The sequence below is a fragment of the Trichomonas vaginalis genome, chromosome I, assembly GCF_026262505.1.
Source record: "Trichomonas vaginalis G3 chromosome I, whole genome shotgun sequence".
NCBI classification, from domain to species: domain Eukaryota; phylum Parabasalia; order Trichomonadida; family Trichomonadidae; genus Trichomonas; species Trichomonas vaginalis.
In genome coordinates, this window is record NC_067203.1 from 11554717 (window position 1) to 11574133 (window position 19417).

General features: G+C 31.2%; 12 protein-coding genes across 12 annotated transcripts; 5 read left to right on the forward strand and 7 right to left on the reverse strand.

Annotated features, from left to right (window-relative positions):
• Positions 1-227: 227 nt before the first annotated feature.
• TVAGG3_0969800 (ribonuclease inhibitor domain-containing protein) lies at positions 228-971 on the forward strand (the record flags this gene model as incomplete). Its single annotated transcript, XM_001325020.1, has 1 exon — positions 228-971. The coding sequence occupies one exon, from the start codon at positions 228-230 to the stop codon at positions 969-971; it is 744 nt and encodes a 247-aa protein (XP_001325055.1).
• Positions 972-2929: 1958 nt separating this feature from the next.
• Positions 2930-4933, forward strand: TVAGG3_0969810 (amelogenin-related protein family; the record flags this gene model as incomplete). Its single annotated transcript, XM_001325019.1, has 1 exon — positions 2930-4933. The coding sequence occupies one exon, from the start codon at positions 2930-2932 to the stop codon at positions 4931-4933; it is 2004 nt and encodes a 667-aa protein (XP_001325054.1).
• Positions 4934-5469: 536 nt separating this feature from the next.
• TVAGG3_0969820 (glyoxalase/bleomycin resistance protein/dioxygenase superfamily) lies at positions 5470-5895 on the forward strand (the record flags this gene model as incomplete). Its single annotated transcript, XM_001325018.2, has 1 exon — positions 5492-5854. The coding sequence occupies one exon, from the start codon at positions 5492-5494 to the stop codon at positions 5852-5854; it is 363 nt and encodes a 120-aa protein (XP_001325053.2).
• A 185-nt stretch (positions 5896-6080) lies between these two features.
• On the reverse strand, positions 6081-7532 carry TVAGG3_0969830 (uncharacterized protein; the record flags this gene model as incomplete). Its single annotated transcript, XM_001325017.1, has 1 exon — positions 6101-7495. One exon carries the CDS (start codon positions 7493-7495, stop codon positions 6101-6103), a length of 1395 nt encoding a protein of 464 aa, XP_001325052.1.
• A 302-nt stretch (positions 7533-7834) lies between these two features.
• TVAGG3_0969850 (protein ubiquitination) lies at positions 7835-8107 on the reverse strand (the record flags this gene model as incomplete). Its single annotated transcript, XM_001325016.1, has 1 exon — positions 7835-8107. The coding sequence occupies one exon, from the start codon at positions 8105-8107 to the stop codon at positions 7835-7837; it is 273 nt and encodes a 90-aa protein (XP_001325051.1).
• A 422-nt stretch (positions 8108-8529) lies between these two features.
• Positions 8530-9732, reverse strand: TVAGG3_0969840 (spectrin binding; the record flags this gene model as incomplete). The annotated part of the gene is made up of 1 exon (XM_001325015.1): positions 8530-9732. The coding sequence occupies one exon, from the start codon at positions 9730-9732 to the stop codon at positions 8530-8532; it is 1203 nt and encodes a 400-aa protein (XP_001325050.1).
• A 464-nt stretch (positions 9733-10196) lies between these two features.
• Positions 10197-11342, reverse strand: TVAGG3_0969860 (uncharacterized protein; the record flags this gene model as incomplete). Its single annotated transcript, XM_001325014.1, has 1 exon — positions 10583-11317. The coding sequence occupies one exon, from the start codon at positions 11315-11317 to the stop codon at positions 10583-10585; it is 735 nt and encodes a 244-aa protein (XP_001325049.1).
• An 81-nt stretch (positions 11343-11423) lies between these two features.
• TVAGG3_0969870 (armadillo (ARM) repeat-containing protein family) lies at positions 11424-12929 on the reverse strand (the record flags this gene model as incomplete). The annotated part of the gene is made up of 1 exon (XM_001325013.1): positions 11424-12929. The coding sequence occupies one exon, from the start codon at positions 12927-12929 to the stop codon at positions 11424-11426; it is 1506 nt and encodes a 501-aa protein (XP_001325048.1).
• Positions 12930-13028: 99 nt separating this feature from the next.
• Positions 13029-13913, forward strand: TVAGG3_0969880 (cysteine S-palmitoyltransferase protein; the record flags this gene model as incomplete). Its single annotated transcript, XM_001325012.1, has 1 exon — positions 13192-13851. One exon carries the CDS (start codon positions 13192-13194, stop codon positions 13849-13851), a length of 660 nt encoding a protein of 219 aa, XP_001325047.1.
• Positions 13914-13979: 66 nt separating this feature from the next.
• On the reverse strand, positions 13980-15894 carry TVAGG3_0969890 (pectin lyase-like family; the record flags this gene model as incomplete). The annotated part of the gene is made up of 1 exon (XM_001325011.1): positions 14310-15761. The coding sequence occupies one exon, from the start codon at positions 15759-15761 to the stop codon at positions 14310-14312; it is 1452 nt and encodes a 483-aa protein (XP_001325046.1).
• A 730-nt stretch (positions 15895-16624) lies between these two features.
• On the forward strand, positions 16625-18095 carry TVAGG3_0969900 (positive regulation of protein localization to cilium; the record flags this gene model as incomplete). The annotated part of the gene is made up of 1 exon (XM_001325010.1): positions 16625-18028. One exon carries the CDS (start codon positions 16625-16627, stop codon positions 18026-18028), a length of 1404 nt encoding a protein of 467 aa, XP_001325045.1.
• Positions 18096-18485: 390 nt separating this feature from the next.
• On the reverse strand, positions 18486-19111 carry TVAGG3_0969910 (snoRNA binding; the record flags this gene model as incomplete). Its single annotated transcript, XM_001325009.1, has 1 exon — positions 18562-19110. The coding sequence occupies one exon, from the start codon at positions 19108-19110 to the stop codon at positions 18562-18564; it is 549 nt and encodes a 182-aa protein (XP_001325044.1).
• Positions 19112-19417: the final 306 nt, after the last annotated feature.

The window sequence follows — 19417 nt, forward strand, 5'->3', positions numbered from 1 at the left end:
AATTTTCAGAATGCGAAAATGTAACAATTGGAAATAATGCTTTTAATAATTGTTATGATCTTAAGAATATAATTTTTTCAAACAATATAACGGCGATTCAGAGTTCATGTTTCTTGAATTGTTTTTCGTTAAGAGAAATTGTTTTTCAAATTGATTCATATGCATTCAGTAACACAGGAATCACAAACATCACATTTCCATCAGACTCTAAACTTTCATCCATTGGTATGGGTTGTTTCAGCAACTGTTTTAATCTTTCACACATCACACTTCCACCAAATGTCAAAGAGATCGGATCTAACTGCTTCGAGAACACTAACATCACAACTTTCACAGTTCCAAATTTCACCGAGTACATGTCAGACTACGCCTTCAAAGGATGCACAAATCTCGTCAAGTTCACAATTCCACAAGATTGCTCTCTTCGAAACATCGGCAACTTGTTCTTCGACGGATGTTCATCTCTGTCTGTCATCGAATGTCCACGAAGTGACTACTTCTCAGTCGATGTCGGTGCTCTTTACAACAAATCAGAGACAGTTCTCTTCTGCTTCCCTCCAGCGTCTGAGATCAAGTTCTTCAATCTTCCACAGACACTTCGCACTATATCAACAGGCGCGTTCATCGGATGCAGAAATCTGATCAGCATCTCTATCCCAGACGACTCCGTTCGGACCATCGAACAATATGCGTTCGCGAACTGCTCATCACTGACATCGATCAACATCCCTAAGTGCATCGAGAACGTCGAAAGTTCAATCTTCTTCGGATGTGATCATCTGAGATGTGGTGTCATCATAGAGAACAGGTCAATTTCATTCATTCGGAAAATCATATCGGAGTGTCTTCTTAACCCGAAAGCGATATACTCATGTGATTTCCTTACATGTCAATGCAGAATCATCAACACTGAAATCACATCATCACTTCTCTATGCATTCGCTATTATTCTAGATGTGGGACTATTCTAAAAATTTTATTTTATCATTAAATAGTCTTAAAATAATGAATTTACATATTGCTTCTACATATATCAAGGTAATGAATGTATTTAATTTAATAAATTTGCAAATTTGATATGCTTCTCTTTTTTTTGACACTCCATCAGCTAATTCTTTACTGGATATATTTCATATCATCTCATTAATGTGTGTGTCTTTCTTGTTTTAATAAAGTTGTTTACAACTTATTTCGCTAACTCTATAATTCATCTTTATTTTTATTTCAAAATATAAATTTCTATGATATAGGAAGATTATATGGCTAACATTTTTCATATTGGAAAAAAGCATTCATTAATTATTTCAAACTGGGTCGACGTCATCATTTTGCAGGGTGTAAGAAACTTCAATCTTGAATAATGTGTTGGTCACTTTATTCTGCATAAACAATTATTATGTGCGTGAAAGTTAGATCTCATTTTAACTAAATATCCTGTATTATACTATCATATAAAGATTTGTTAATTGACAATTGTTATAAAATCGGTAAACATATCCGAACCTAATATGAACTGCCAAATCTGTAACGTTTTGGTATTCTTTCATTTTGTAAATGTCTAAACATAAAAATCTTTTATTAAATGTGTATGATTTATGCATTTTTGAGGGAATTTGTAAATTTTATCGTACTCATTTGTGAGAATTGGAGGTTTTTTACACTAAAATATTTTTGTCATTGTGTCAAAAATAAAGTAGCCGATAACCAAAATGGCTCAATGGGATTTTATTGTTTTCGTGTGCATTTTAAAATCTATCATTAGATCGACATCTGAACACGTCAGCAATTTTTGAACCCGAAAAATATGCAAATCATTATGTTTTTAGTTGAATTTAATTTCAAATATTTTTTATTTTCAAATATTACTTCTATTAAATATGAATAGATATCCGTTCAAATCATATTGATATAAATTATTATTCACAGAATTTGATTCCAAATAAAATTTATCAAAATAATCCATTTGAATACTTATCATTTTTATATGTTTCAATTTTCAAACTTTGCTATTTCATGATGCAGCTCGTTTTTACTCCTATATATTCTACAATCATAACAAAATTCTCATACAAAATGAATAACAAAAAATTTTGAAGTTCGTAGTGAATAAAATGGTCGTGTATGATGAATATAGGCAGTTGAAAGCGATTATTAATGATAAATTTCCAATTTTATCGTAAATAATTTTAATATATTTAATATGAAAAGAGAATTTGAATGTTGATAATAAGGGAATATGACAAGCATCTTGTAGGAATTCAAATGCCCTTAGCTTAATTTTTTCGAGTTTTTTGAATTTTTAGCCTTAGTAAAACTTGATGAAGATTCTTAAAAGACGATATGTCTTGTTTGGCCGTGCAGTAGTCTCTTAAATTTGTTTGATTTGGATTATCAATATAAAAAAATTGAATTACATTTCATGCACTTTTTATCTATCGAAAAATTGAATTACCATTCAACTGCGATTTTGAGATATCTTTGTAATTGCTTTCATCGAATTGAGTAAGAAAATTGCTATATCAAACTTTTTTTAAAGCAATCAAAAATTGAATATCCCCTATCGTTAAAATTTTTTTGATTGCATATGATAATATTTACCAGTTTGCATTAACCGCTCAAAAATTAACTCGGACTTTTGAGTGTTTCTAAACTTTACGAAAAAAATTGAATTAGAAGATAAATTTTGTTAGATAATAGCATTATCAACAATAAAATAAGTAAGAAAATTGCTATATCAAACTTTATCAGGTCTACACAAACTGAAAACCGTTCGATTGAATTCAAATTGCAGTAAAAATCGGTTTTTATCAACTGTCAAAAGACTTTCAAGAAAAGATAGTTAATGTTGCTTAACTTCCTTTTATTTGTTACATTAAAATTTGGAAAGCATGAATATACTATTGATCACGAAACAACTTTAACTTTTAACATGTCTATCGCGTTTTATACAAAACAACAATCAGAATTTAGTTTTAAAAAGGCTGATGGTACGGTAATTAATGAAATTCCATCCAGATTGAGTGGCTCAGATAAATTGGTTGTTACTCCAAAAGGTTCAACAAAAAGCATTACAATAATAACTGCACCAATTTTTGATAATTGTGATCATATTGATTATAGCATTAATGGAATATTCCATAAAAGTTACTATAATACCGGTATTGATCGTTCTAATCTGAATTGTGTTGTTATGTTTACTCCCCAGCATACGTCAAAATTTCACATAGATATGGCGATATTTTCTGAATATATCATGACAAACGATGCACCGTATTTACATGAATTACAATATGATAATCCATTTGTTCAAGCAGAAACATTAACATTTGGGTTTAAAGAAAATCTTTATAATATAGGTAATTGGTATCCACAGATATCTATCGTTGATACATTTTTGAGAGTATTTGGTGATTTTGAAGTCACATTTTCTGGTTCAACAAAAATAATTGTTCCAATTGGTGGTATTTTTATTGCCAAGAATATTGATGGATTCACATTCCCTGATGATGCAAAAGATGGGATTTATGATGCAGGCAGGAGAGAAACCGAATTGACTATATCAACTTCAGGAGAAAAAACTCTCTATTATTGTCTTTGCTATTTTCCCCCATTTGATTTATATTCTTCAATCAATGCAGAAATTATTCATCCAAATTCTCCAATTCAATATTCAATGAGACTAAGTGAAGGTTTTGGGTCGTCAGACAGATATATAGTTATATTTACAACAAAAGATATCATCAATTATAGATTTCATATAAAATCAAAATTTAGTGAAGATAAAACATATCTCAAAAATATACTTACATTTGAGGAATATAAGCTTGATGAAAATACAAAATCATTTGTTGGCAAGACATTTATGTTAGATTGTAAACCTGAATCAAGGAATTTCCCATTAAATTTAACAATTGGACCAAGTGATATTTTGTTGCCAAGTGTGGGCGACGAAAAAATGAGAGAAAAAGGATCTTATGATATATATGGGGATGAAATTGGTGGAGATAATCTTAATGTAAAAACACTTGATAAGTATACTTTCAAAGGAAAGGATATAATAAAATTGAATGATGGAACCTACCAGATATTAATTCCGGTAGAAGGAAAAGAATTAGATATACAAAATAACACATATGTTGTATTTCACAATGCAAAGTCATTTACTGGAACACTTGATGGTGTTGATATCTTAGGAACTACAGGTCACTATGTATTTAACTTGACAGATAAATCAAGTCCATTTAATATCAAACCTATAGGTGGTAAACCAGTAGTTGCAAATATTTCTGTTTTGTATAGAGGAACTTATCGATCTGGGTCTTATTTAATTGATAACGGTCCTCAGAATGACATAATTGTAGTTTCTCCCAATCATCCTGTTTATTTTCAAATTTCTGAGAAATCAAATGTCAAAGCAGAAAATGCTAATGTAACTCAAAATCCAGACAAGCAATATGCTTTTATTTCTTTTGCCTCTTCTCCACAAGTGTGTACTGCTCCATATTTAGCATATAATGCATATCCGGATTATGACCTTAAAAACACAATGCTTGCAACATTTACTATCGGTAAAAGTTCTAGGATAGAATTTTCTGTAATAAGTCATTCGGAACCAGAAACTGAAGAGATATACGGTTTGTTCATTGGAGCTGCTTCTTATGTAGATCAATCAGAAGCTGTTTTTAAGAAGAAAAATGCATATAAAGTTTACCAACATGGAACGAAATACAAACCAAAAGGTAAGGGACTTGGATCAGGTGCAATAGCCGCAATTGTTATTGTTATCATAATTGTTATAATAATAGCTGCAGGAGTTTATGTATTTTACGTAGCAATCAACACCTCGAAACCTGAAAAATCATCTTCATCAGAAGAAAACAAAAATGTGACGAATAACGAGAATGTGACGAATAACGAGAACGCTAACATTTGAAAATAAAAAGATTATATAATTTTAATAATATTTCATAATTAATTTTTATTCAACAACAAGCCTTCAATATTAGTATAAATTAGTCATTATTGTATAGATAGACGCAATTAATAAAATCTTTTTTTTTCAATTTATATCATCACATTATGGAGAGCACAAGCTCATATGGTAAAATATTAAGTTTGAATCTACTAAGACATGTCAGAATTGCTTTGTATGTCCCTTGTTTTTTTGTTTTTTTTCCGAATTTCTGAATTGTACAATTTTGCTTGAAATAGATGATTCCGTACTGATTGCGTTTTTCAAGCATATGTGCATACTTGTATAAATTTTATACTTCTTGGAATGCAAATTAATTTCATGATGAAAAAATAACAATGAGTTTATTCAAATTGAATTCTGAAGGAACTAGGTCATACAAAATTTTTCAAAATAGTAATATCGTATGTTATAACATATATCAAATGTATCAAATGAACCCCATCAAACTTTTCTTTCAAAAATTGAGAGCTGAGTAACCACTTAAAAAATTTTTAGTTCAAGATTGACCATGTCGGTATGTATGTTAATGATATGGAAAAGATGAAAGATTTCGACATCAAATACTTCGGGGCTAAGCCTCAACCAATGTATCACAATCCAAAGACAGAATTCAGAAGCACTTTCATGCAATTCCATGACGGTGCAAAGCTTGAAATCATGACAAGACCAGATACAGTTGATGGTGAAAAGCAAATGACAAGAACTGGCTTTGTTCACATTTCAATGTCCCTTGGCAGCAAGGAAGCTGTTGATGAAATGGCCGCAAAGATTAAGGGTGATGGATATACTCTTGTTTCTGGACCACGCACATGCGGTGATGGAAGCTACATGGCTTGCATTCTTGATCCAGAAGGTAACCAGATCGAAATGAAGATCTAAATTATATTAGATTGAATAAAACTTTATTTGATGTTTAACAATTACGCTTTCATATTATTATTTTACAACAATAAATTTGAATATAATACATAATTTATTAATTAATTTAATCTTAAATAAATGTGATCTATTGGTAAGGATAAAATGATAAAACTTGAAATAAAATCATTTTGAATGTTGAAAGTAAAAAATGAATATTTTATTAAAACAAAATCGCAAAAACTGCATAAAATTTCTGTAATACTATTATTCCTGACCACCAATTACCTTGATCTGTGATACAGCTGCCTCCAAATAAGTACAGCATGCGACAAATCTTTGAGGGAAGCCAGGGAGTCTTGTCCATTCACCAATGAAGTTATTCATGCCACAAGGATCAGCAATATCGGATGTAGCAACAAGACAAATCCATAAATCGAAGATATCATCGAAACCTGGTAATTTCGAATAGAAATCTTCGCTTGTAGTTCCCTTACTATTTTCTGTGGCTTGTAGAGTAGCCGCAATTGATAAACTCTCATGGACTTTGAAAATACAATAAGCAACGTCTAATGGGCAGAGTTTGTACTCCATGAGGTTCATCCAGCCGACAGGTGCACTTGCTATAGATGAAGAAGTAAATATTTCGGTAACTGGTTTGTCTAAAAGGTTCGGATTGACGTATTTCAGAGGAATTTTAGCTTCTTTCGGATTCATTTGACGTATTTTCTGGCGTGTTTGAGAGAAGATTGTATCATCGTGTAATTCTGGTGCAAATAAAGGATATGTGCGTTCGAAGAAATATCTTGCGACTAAAACGTTGATTACGTCTTTTCTGTCAGAGATTTGGATTCCATCCAACTGTACAAGAGTATCTGATGCTCTCCTAATCCAATCAATGGCAGCATCAGTATCTTTTTCGACTTTAATCGGAATTAAACCTGCGCGAGAAATGGGAGAGTTCACGTGGTCGAAAAATGTAAAGAGTTTCTCTTCTATTACAGGAGACTCGAAGTAAGCAGTGTTTGCTTTACGAGATGCCATGGCAGAATCTACAACTTTTCGGAGAAAAGCTCTATTCTCGGAAGCCATGTTGAAGATAGATGGACTGTGGTTTATAAGCGAAATCTGTTCACGTAAAGCGATTTTGAGAATTCTATAATGTTTATAAAGAGTTTGATTCGAAGTAAACGATTTCGAAAGTGGGCGAGGAGCAGCACGCTGTACATTAATAATTATTGGCATTGGATTATTAAACAGCCATTGTGCCAAAATTTCTAATTGCTTTAATGCTTCAAGCTGTTGAGATAAAGCTCCTAAATTTGTCTCTTCGATCTTGATATCGAGTTTTTTGAACATTTTGAATAATACATTATACAAGATAATCTCGTTTCGTATTTGAGGTTGATTATCAATTGGATCTGGTTGCTTTTGCTTTTTTTCTTCTAAAGCGGCAACAGATTCATCGTTCATCTTTTGGCATATTGGAATCTTTTCTTGAAGGGAGTTCGAAACATCTTTATAATGGTTGCAAATTTTATTATTATAAGCTGTATTGTCTGAAAACTTGGATGGAAGAGGAAGAAGGAACGGAGTGACAAGATTGATGTCTATTCCTGGTGGTAAATCAGTTCGGTTCACTAGAAATTGAATTGGGTCCATTTCGCTGATTTTTCAAGAATATATTTTTGGGGTGTCAGGTGAAATCCCCTATTGAAATTAATAATAAAGAAAACAGAAAAAGCAAAATATTCAGACAATAACCATAATAATAGAGTTCTCTTTTTGATTATATAAATCTAAGTTGAGGGATGGGCAATAGCATTTAAATATGGGACATTTTATGAAAATATTCCGCGAAATTAGATTATTTTAGGCTCAAATTGTGCAATCAATATGTTCTTTTTGTTTCTAAAACATGACTTTCAACATTCCAGAGCAAATAAAATTTGGAATCTCAAAATTTATTATTCACTTTTACAAAAAGATAAATATATTGTATTATACTGCATTGCATAATGATATTATATACTCATGTTTGTATATTATTATGAAGTGCTGCATAATGGAGAACTGTTTCTCCATCATTATCCTTTTCATTGATATTTGCACAATTATTTCATCACTATGTTTCTCTGAGACAATGTGAAGAGCTGTTTTTTTTCCGAATTTATCTTCTTCATTGATATTTGCACCATGCAAAAGAAGAAGAAGTTCGACTGTTTCTTTTCTATTACATTTTGCAGCAATATGAAGTGCTTCCGACAGTTTCATTACTATTATATTCTGCTGCAATATGAAGAGTGGTTTGTCTATTATTGATATTTACGCCTTGTGAAATTAGAAATTCAGCTACTTCTTTACTATTATGTAGTGTTGCAATATGAAGAGATGTCTGAAAATTAATAATTGTAAATTTTCAAAAATGATGAGGTAATTTAAACAGCTATCAGCGATTGTCTGTTGAAAACCAGCGTTAAGTATTATCAGATAGGTATTTTAAAAATCAAAATAATATATTTGTCTATACCTTATCTAAAAATTATTATCAGATTTGAAGTGTCTGTACTTTTCGTAGATATGGGCCATGCCATATAGACTTTGGCTTTTAACGATAGTCTTAGTTTGGCCGGACCGTAGACCCTTAAATTGAATATAAAAATTAAGTGTGAATTAATTTAATCAAATTTATTTCATTATCTGTAATAATAGTTTCTCTCAAACTCATCAATAAAGCATACACGTGATACATAATCTGAATTTGGATCCTTTAGAAAATCTTCAATATCATAGGCATTATATTGGGCTGCAAAATTAATTGGAAGATCGTTATAAATTGTCTTTGCATTTTTATCTGCACCTTGTGAAATAAGATATTTTGTCAGTTCTAAGCTTGTTTTTGCAGCTTCATGTAATGGTGTTATACCGTTGATATTTCTTGCCATTATATCAGCTCCTTTTGACAGCAGGAGTGCTGCAATTTTTACACTTGGTGTAAAATGAAGAGGCGTATTTCTTCTCCAATCCCTTACATCAACATCGAAACCAGCTGAAACTAGCATTTCGGTAATTTCATAGTTACCTGTTTTTACAGCGTTATGCAATGGTGAAATTCCAAATTTATGGCTGAGATCTAAGTGTAAATCTATAAAATATTTTGTTAATGAAGGAAATGCAAATAATGATGAATATTGGAATGCTTCATATTTGTCGCATCCTGTTTCAATAGCATAAAGAAAAGCTTCAAAGTTATTCCATTTTGCGCACAACTCTAAGTTTATATCCATATTTAAAGATTCATGGAAATATTTGATCATTTCCATATTGAATGTTTCGATTGATGAATCCATAAAATCTTCTACAGTAGATTTATCATCAGAATTTTCAAACTGTTCTAATGCAATTTTGATAATGGATTTATTTCTGCCTTTAATTGCAGAAGATAATGGGATGATTTTATGAAACAGAGAGCATAATGACTTACAACATTGAAGTGCGCCAAATTTTGCAGAATCTGAGATATAACTCATTTGTTCATAACAATTTGCTGATTCCGCCATTTGGATTAATGTATTAGCATCATCCTTCTTCATTGCTTCATAGTCTTGTTGTTCATGAATCCAAAACGGACAGATATATCCAGTTTCGGTAATATCATAAGATGTAATTTTTTTGAAAAGTTTGCAAATTGGGTCTCCAAGATTCATTCTAAAATCTATAACGTCTATGATTTCATCTCTAACTGTTTCTGTCGATTTTTTATATTTATTTATTAAAACATTTTGAATCATTTGAAAGACTTGATCGATTTCACTGTCTTCAGAAGAAGTTAGTGAATGTATTCTGTTATAAACTTGTATGTAGTCTTGGTATTCGGAGTAAAGTTTGTTTAGCTCCATTTTGAAATTTTGACTAATCTAAAGTGACATGAACGAATTGTATGGTCCGATTTTGAATACATTGTTTTTGAAATTTTGACTAATTAAAAATTCCTCAAGTATTTAGAATATTTGTCCGGACTGTTTCAGAGGTTTGAGAGAATCTCCGAAACTTCTGAAACAGTCAGAGCAAATATTAAAGTAAATCTGAGCTTTCAATAATTAGCTGGATTTTAACGGAACTTTAAAATTGAGCATTGAAAATTCTCGACATACTTCATTATCTGTCGGAAATTGAATGAAAATCAATGTTATATTTATCATTTTCGTTAGGATTACATTGGCTCTGTGTCTTATGATTGAATTGATTATGAATCAATTTCTTCGAACAAGCATATCATGTTATTTTTTGTCCGATTAAGCTGATTAAAGTTTGGTGATATATTGTGTGAAGATCTAAACTTACAACATTCCTTTAGGCCATAAAATCAAATTTGATATAATATAATTTTGGGCCTCAGGTAGGTGCGCTTGCCCTACGAGCAAGCATGCAACCTTTGGCAAAAGTCATGCATTTCCATTTTTCCTTATATAAGAGAAAAATGATATGTTGTAAATACGGAATTATAGGGATCACAAAAACTTTGGGATATATCAATTACATAATGGTTTAGCTTATGGATACGAAATGATACAATAATATTATTCAATAAGATATTCAAACAGAAAACATTTAAAATTTTCTAAAGTAATAATGTTAGTTATGTTTCCAGGAAAGAAATCATTTGTAATGTGCCTTTATTAATAAATTGGATAAATAAATTTCAGATTATTCAAGAATAAAATACAAACAGGTTTACTAACATTATTATTAATATGTGCGCTTTGGTGATGGCATCAATTGCTTATTAATTGGTTTTGTAGTTTGAGATAAGTTTTTAATTAAACTTTTGCCAACAACAAGCTCAAGAGATGGCGACTTTTCTAGCTTTGGCTTAGAATCTTCTGTAGGAGATGGTTTCTGCTTTCTAAGGTTTCTTTTAAGTAATGGAATTCCGATTTGTACTTTTTTGCCTCTTCCACGATAACCTCTATCATGTGCGTATGCAGACTGCTCTGCTTCCTTTTCCATTTTGAACTTTGCAACTTCATCAATGTAGCATCGTAAATCTTTGAAAGATTCGTACATTTGGTCATGTAACTTATCAATCTTTTGCTCGAGTCTTGTTATTTCTTCCTCAATGGATTGTTCTTCTTGTGTAACCATTTGTTTTAGAGAAGCTGAAAGTTCTGTAGAAGCGCGTTGAAAACCTAGATCGACATACTGACGGTTTGCTTTTTCAATAAGTTTCTTTGTATTTGATTTTGTAGCTAATGAAAATTTGATCGCAGTGAGAACTTCATCAATTGCCTTTGATGGTTCATCAGAGAATGTTTCTGGGAAATAAGATTCTATTTTTTTACTGATTTCATCCTTATTGATTTGAGCATTATCGACTTCTGAAATTGATTCAGTGATGCTGCTTAAACCAAGTTCTAAATCATCAAGCCTTTTGTTAAATTCTTCTTGTATTTGAGCTATGACTTGTGTAAGATTAGAAGACATGTATAAAAAACAAAAACAAAAAAATAAGGGGAAAAAAATTGTAAAAGAAATTTCTGAAAAATGAACGTTTTTAATAAAAAGTGACATAAAATTTTAATCAAACACTCTATTTACTATCATTAATGGAAAAAACAAATCCTTCGGCAGGTATATCATTTTCATCAAATTCATCATCAATTGAAGCGTCTCCAGTTTCATACATTTTGAGGAACCTTTCACAAGTTTCGTATATATCATCATCCTCGTCATACATTTCTTGTGTATTATCAATGAAGTCGTCTGTAATATCTTGTTCTTCTAGCTTATTCTGAAAAATTTCAAGGTCAAATCCCAATTTTGTTGCTGTATCAACAAGATAAATGATTCCATTCATAATGTTGTATACGCAATTCTTTTCTTGGGTATATAATATCTCCAAAATTCCATCTATCATGTCCAGATTTTCATAAACAAACTCACAGAACTGACTACCAAGATTCTGAGCGCATGCAAAGAAGAGAAATGCAAAGGATGTCTTTTGGTCAATGTTTAAGTTTGAATCTGCAAGAGAAATGAAATACATCGGAATTTCAGGACTTGGAATTCTTTTTAAAGCAACCAAGTCACCTATTATTTCTAATATTTGACTAGTGATGCTTGGAAATATCTCTATTGATTGTTTTAATATTTCATAAAGATTATAATCAATTAAATCGTCAATTGATAGATTAACATCATCATCTTGGTTTGTATCAAATATAAACTGTAAAATTACACATAACTCTCTAGAAATTTCTTCTGCAAAATTAAAAAATTCTTCATTTTCATCTTTAAATTGATGCATGCTTTCTAGCAATTTGCAAAGAACTTCAAAATGTTTTGGTCGTATAAAAAGATAGCCTAATGTTGCTCTGTGCTTCTCAATCATTGTCATCATTGGATTCAATATGTATGCAACCAATTCTAAAGGAGCAAATGGAAGAATTGCAAATAAAACTGTAGGTATATCTCTAAAATATGGATCTGGAAGTCTAATTTTTTTATATCTGTAAAGATATTTGTAAAATTGATATAAACTGATGTAAAAATCATGCAAATGCTTAGTAGCTTCAGTAGGAGGTGGAATCTGATTTAGTTTTGTACCAAAAACAGCTACAAATGTTGTATTTAAAAGCATACAATAATTTTGTTTTGATTTCTTAATAAGAGTAGAAATTAAGTCAAAGATTAATGAGTAAATATAGAGGTCATTTGTAATTTCAAACCATTGAGCTATATAAGTGAAAAAATCTTGAACCCATAATTGTTGACTGTATTTTTCATTGCTAGCTATTTCATTAAAGACTAAAAGGGATTTTATTACAATATCTGGGAATTCAAATGTAAAATGTTCTAATATAATCCTGATGATTTCGATTTCAAAAATTATATCCATTGCTTCATCAACATTCGAATTTACGAGATGTATAATTGCATCTAGTGCGTTTATATATCTGTTTTGATCTGAATCTTCAATATAATTTGAAAATAAATCTTTATAATATTTGAAATCATGCATATCTGAGTCTGTTTTGTCATCTGGATCGCTATCTAACTTATTTTGTTTCTCTGTATCGCTTTCTTTATAGTCCATATGCTGATTTTTTTCAAAATGGTCACTTTTTTGAACATGACTATTAAATAATATGGTAGTTTTATATGGGGTGTTTAATATTTGTAATTTAAAGATTTTACATTTTCCTGAAAAATTATGAAACGAATTTTTGCAATATTTTTTTAGAGTTTTGACAGAGGCTTTTTCAGAAGAGATATTTAGTGACTTCCATAGGAAGAATGGATTGTCATGGCCTCTTGATGTACAGCAAGTGTTTGCATGGTTTTTAACAGCAGCGCCAATGATTATGTTTTGGTGTTTTGTTCATCCATGCACTCAGGTACATTGCAGCTACTTCTTTTCAATACCTTTCTGCGTGATTTACATAATAGGCATAGTTCTTTTTGTTTTCGTCACATTAGAAACACATCCTTATTCTATCAAATTAACGCGAGAGCAAAGTCATTTCTGCAAGTACTGCAATGCATATGTACCAAATAATGCAAAACATTGTAGGCAATGCAATAAATGCCGTGTTGGATTTGATCATCATTGTCCATTCATCAATAATTGCGTTACAACCTGCAATTATAACATGTTTTACTACGGTATTTTATGCTTTATCTCATCAGGTCTAATGAGTTGCTGTGCAATTGGCATAATTTCGAAAAATTATAAATCATATAAGAACATATATATTGAAAAACTTTCCAAATATTACTCAACGAACATTACCAAAACAAAATTTTGGGTTTTGTATGGATTTACACTTTTAATCGATTTGGCTTTAACAATTCCACTTGGTATTCTAATTGCATACCATATTTATTTCCAAGCCAACAATATTACCACGTATGACCATATATTAAAAGCCCAAGAAAATTATCCCGAGAAATTACAGAAATTCTGCTGTGCATGTGATAAAAGAAGCAGAATTCTCTCCATGGTTAATGATGAGTGAGTTTTTACCTATTTATATTTTTGATATTTCTTTTAATATTTTTTTGTTTGTAAATTATTGATATACTATCCCTTTAATCATTCCTTGTTTTTCACTATATACTTCAGCCCCTGGAATTTCAAAATAATTTTTGATTGAATTGATTTTTCTCCTGAAAACATGTGTTCTATTCAATAAATCCTGAATATTTTGTTCATGTTTAAATTAAGAAGTTAGAAATTCAAATTGAATATTGGTTGGTGAAGATTTTTTCTAATTACTAAGATTTGACCTATGTTCTCATAAATTCAAATTCATGAAAACTAATTATGATATTTTTAGAATTGAAAGTTTATGATTGTCGATGGAAAATTTTTCAATAAGCATCCGAAAGGTTATTAGGTTAGAATTTTTTAGTCATACATCATTCGTTTAATAAATAATATTTGTTTACATCAAAATAAATAAAGATAAATAAATTAAACATTCTTGAAAGCTAATTCGTCGTCAACTTCTTCTTCATTTGGCTTGAAAGCAGTTCTTGTGTCTCTAGTGACGCACCAAATGATGAGAATAATAAGGACTATTAACAATATGAAGGCCGGAATTCCGATTCCGATTCCAAGTTTGGCTTTCTTGGACAATGTTGCCTTGGCGTTGTTAGTTGCCTCTGTTGGTGGTGGTGTGGTTGCAGATGGATCTGGTGTAATAATTATTGGTGTAGGCGTTTGTTCTGGAATAGGAGCGGATGGCGTTGGAGTCTTAGGAGTCCTTGTTGGTAGTATTGTTGGAACAGGAGTATTAACTGCGCTAAGTTGACAGTTTGTTCCAGCTTCTGATACTTGAATAAGTGTTTGAACCTTAATGTTCTTAATTACTAAATAATTGCTGGAATCAATAGTATTTATTGATAATGATGAGTATGTGAGGTCATTTGTGCCGGCTATTTTTGAATAATAATAAATCAAAGTATTAGTCTTTAAAGTGTATGAATTTCTGTCGTAAAAGCATAAATTACTTGCAGAGCATACTCCTCCATAAAGAGATAGTTCTCCATATAAAGATAAAGTAGTATTTGAGGCACTTGGTCCATTTTGAGTAAATCCGCTATTTGTTATTGAGAATTTTGATAAGTGGTAAATGTGAACAATAGATTTGTAGTTGTTGGCCATTATTTCTGAGCTTTGAATAACGAGTGCTTTGCAACCTTCAAAGAGGTTAAAAGATATATGGCATTCTCCAACTAGACCTGTTTGACTATTAATGATACCAATTGCTGCTCCAATTAAAGCAGATGAATTATAAAATTTACATTCTGTTAAAGTAATTGTTCCAGAGATATCATTGCAGTAAATGGATCCGCCAATACTAGTGGCTGCGCAATCAACAAATTGGCAAACAGAAACAGAAACGTAGGAAGCTGCATCAATATAAACAGCGCCACCGCATATATCGCCGCCATAATAATGTGAGTTTTGTATGGTTCTTGGAGCTGTGCATCTGACAAAGGAGCAGTATGTAATTGATGCATTTGTGTATGCGTTTTTAGATCTAGACATCGGAAGAACTGTTGAACTTGGGTTATAATCCTTATATTCAGTGTTTGATAAATACAGATTATCGGCTGAATTAATTGATATCGGTGACTTTAAATAGTCAGCAAATCTAGATTTTGAAATTTGAATGGCTGTGTTAGCACGAAATGTACTCTGGTGAAGGAAATGTGAGAATGAATGTGTTGATAGAATGTTACGAAGATTTATTTGTTGCGCTTGCATAGAATTTGTGATCTGGAATAATGTTGGCGCGTATTTTAGTCGTAATGAACCGAAGTTAACAGTTATATTAGCTTTTGTCGAGGGTATATAGTCTGTTAATCGTAACTGCTGCTTTGCTTGTGCAGTTGTTAATAAGCTAATAAATACATACATTTTTGAACTTCGAATCATTTTTTTCAAACGTCTGAAGATAGTTAACGGTTGTAAAAAAATTCATCATAAATTTTAATGATAACAAGCATCAATATTTTAGTGTTTTTGCTAAAATTCGTTGATAAATTGAAAGGGACTTGTTACATAAAAATTGCTCAAATTTCTCATATAAAAACTTCATCAGGTGATATTTGTATGCAAAGGTTAACTCCATTCAAAAAGTTGATGCCTATTGGAACTATATTTAGTTAGACTAAAATCAAATATCACATTATTACATTGACATTTTTATTAGCACCATATTTCCTTCCATTGTTCATAAAAATATAATACTAATGAAAGTTAATTGATTCTCTCTTTCATAAGCTATTTGTACCTTTTTCTTTTGATACATTTTAATTGAATTTCGCTCAATCTTTGTTTTGTTGGTGATATTTAAGAAAATAATGCTCAATAGAGAGTAGTCAATGCATTTTTTCATTGACATGGAAGCTAAAATCAATGATTAAATTTTATATAATCTTTTTCAGAATTATGATAAATCGGATCCTTTATGTAAGGGTAATGAGTTAGGCTAAATTGGATGAACAATGATATTTTGCAAAATGTTATTCATCTCAACAACATTTCCGCTGAACTTATTGAGGATATAATATCTTCAAAAACATGTACACTATCAAGGGTAGAAATTAAAATGAAATTCAACATAAATTGAAAAAGATTGATCTAAAAAGTCTATTGTATAATCAATTTGCATTAATAACATAGAAGTAAAGCTCATGGTTAATTAAATTTCTTATTAAAAACATGAATTAAATAAACTTATTTAGCTAGAGAGGGAGCAAAAAAAATCGTTATTTTAAATGTCTAAAGCAGGCAAGGGCAATCAGCTCCAAGACTTGCAAGATAAGAGTCAGAAAGCACAAGAAGAACTTGCTGCTAAGGAGAAGGAGCTCCAGGATACTAAGGATGCTTCAGTTCCAATTCGTAGAGAACGTGCTTTCCATATTGTTGAATCTCAACAGATTAGAAACAATATGTTAATTCTCAAAGAGAAGAAGCAGCAACTCCAACTCGAAATCAAGATTCTTCAGAGAGAAGCCGAAGAAATTGAAGAAAAAACAAAAACAGAAATTCAAGTTCATAAGCAAAAAGTCAAGCATCTTCTTCATACTCACGCTAATGATCTCCATAAGATAGAGGAAGATCATGATAGCGCAGAAAAAGCCCAGGCAAATGAACATCAAGAAGCAATGAAGCGTGCAAACGCCGAAGCCCTTAGGTTAATGGATGAGTTCATGAACAATCAGTCCAACCATTCTGGCCAAGTTGCTACCCATAAGGAAGATGCTAAAAACCTAAACGCACGTTTCAAAGAACAATACGAAAAACAGTTCGAAGAAATCGAAAGAAAGCAAAATGAGAACATGGAAGCCCTTTACGAAGATTATAATCTTCAGAGAATCAATGAACTCCATGAAATTCAAGAGAGAAAAGATCATCATATTAACCGTTTAATCAAAAGTCACAAGAAGGCATTCCAAGAGATGAGGAACTTCTACAACAAGATTACACAAGACCATCTTTCATACATTGCTCAATATAGTGCGGAATACGAAGCCATTCAAGCCAGATTACGCGATTACGAACAGAGAAAGAAGAAATACGATAAAGAAATCAACGACCTAAACAAAGAACTTCATGTCCAGCGCGAAGAAAACGGAAATCTTCATAAAATCTTATCAACATATGATTCCGACAAAATGGCCCTTCAAAACTCGAAGAACATGATAGAAAGCCTTACTGCAGAAATAGATTCTCTCAAGCACCAGCACAGCGTCAAACTTGCCAAGTTCAAGAAGATGGAACAAGAAAAGGAACAACTACTCGAAAAATTCGAAGCATCAGTACACGATGTCAAGCAGAAGACAGAGTTCAGAGCCCTCCTTCTCGAGAAGCGCGTAGAAACACTCGGAGAAGTTTTAAAGAAGAAAGAAGGTTCTTTAGAAGAAATGATCGAAACTTCGGAGATTCCACAAGACCAGGTTCAAGCAATTGCAGAGCAGGTCGCAGATCTTTTGCGCGCAAAGAACGCTGTAATCGATAACCTCGAATACGAACTTGCAAAGTCTACCAAAGAACACAATGACTTGATTCAAGTTTTCCGCGCGAAAATGGCTGCGGCAGGTGTTCCTGAAGACGAACTTAACTTCGAGTTGAGACCTTCTAATACTACTACGGCTCCTGCTCCTTCATTGTTCCATTAATATATATATTTTTTATTTTATATTCTTTTTCTTAGAATTTTATGTAAATTAATGATTAAAATTTGTCTTAATAACTCTTTAATCATCATGTTTAATCGTTTGTATCTGTAGATAATAATGATATATTTCAAATTCGAAATAAATTATTGATTCGAACTTATTTTTATATCTATTACACCTTCTCACTTAAACATATGGGCTGAAATTTAATTAATGCTTGCTCATATGTTCAATATCTTTCATAGATTTGTAATGATTTTTTAAATTGTATTCGAAATCATTTGATTTTTTGAAAAGTATATTTAGACACAAAATGCTAAGAAAATTTAAAGATTATTAGGATGTTTATGTATTCATATTTCCAATTATTTGTATCAAAATTAATGTTCATAATACAATTCACCATTTTTGGCAGAAACATGCGATGTGTAAGGAAAGATATATTAGTTCGTACGGTTACATTTTAAAAATATTAATAAGTTTTACTCTATAAAAATAAGAAGAAAAAAAGAAACTGTATAACTCTATTCATTCTATTCAAGATTGTCGAAATCATCATATTGCTGGTTGAACTTCTTAACGTGAGCTTCAATCTTAGATCCGTGAGCCCAGTTAATATAATCCTCCATTTCCTTAGAAACTAATGTAGCTGGATTAGTTACAACATCAGGACCGATTCTAACATGTCCTTGGCGAACTAATTTGTCAGCTTCGCTAATTCTTTGGCAAAACTTCAAATTAACCATAATAACAGGTAGTCTACGCTTGCAAATAGCGACAACATTGATTTTTTCGCATTCAGATAATTGTGGAGTTTCGATAATTCCGAGTTTATAAACGCGATCGACAAATTGCTTTGTTAAATCAATACGGACTTTATCTTCTGGTCCCATTTGTCTGAGTGTGTTTGTAAAACGCTGGATCTTACCAACTAATCTGTTATATTGATGATATTCCTCTGAATTATCAAGGCAATAAATGCCAACTACTTGTCCAGAACGGAGGTTGTTTTCACCTTTCCAGTGGTATAGATTTGTTTTCTTGAGAAGCTTTTGTTCATGATATTTCAGCTTACGACCCATTCAAAAGATTTTGAAGACAAAACAATTAAATTTTCAAATAAATCACAAAATTATACTAAACAGAACCTATAATTTTTATTTATCTTAAAATTAATGTCCTATTACAAAGAATTCAATCAAGGATCAAATGCGACCAAATTATAACTATCGTCATTTAAAGTAATATTGTATATAATGCATTCATAGACATAATTTATCGGCCAAGAATACTTGACAATATTCAGTTATCATATTGTTAAACCATATGTGAGATAAAACATGATAATAATGAAGATTTTTGGGATGATTTTTTAATTTTGAGATTGAT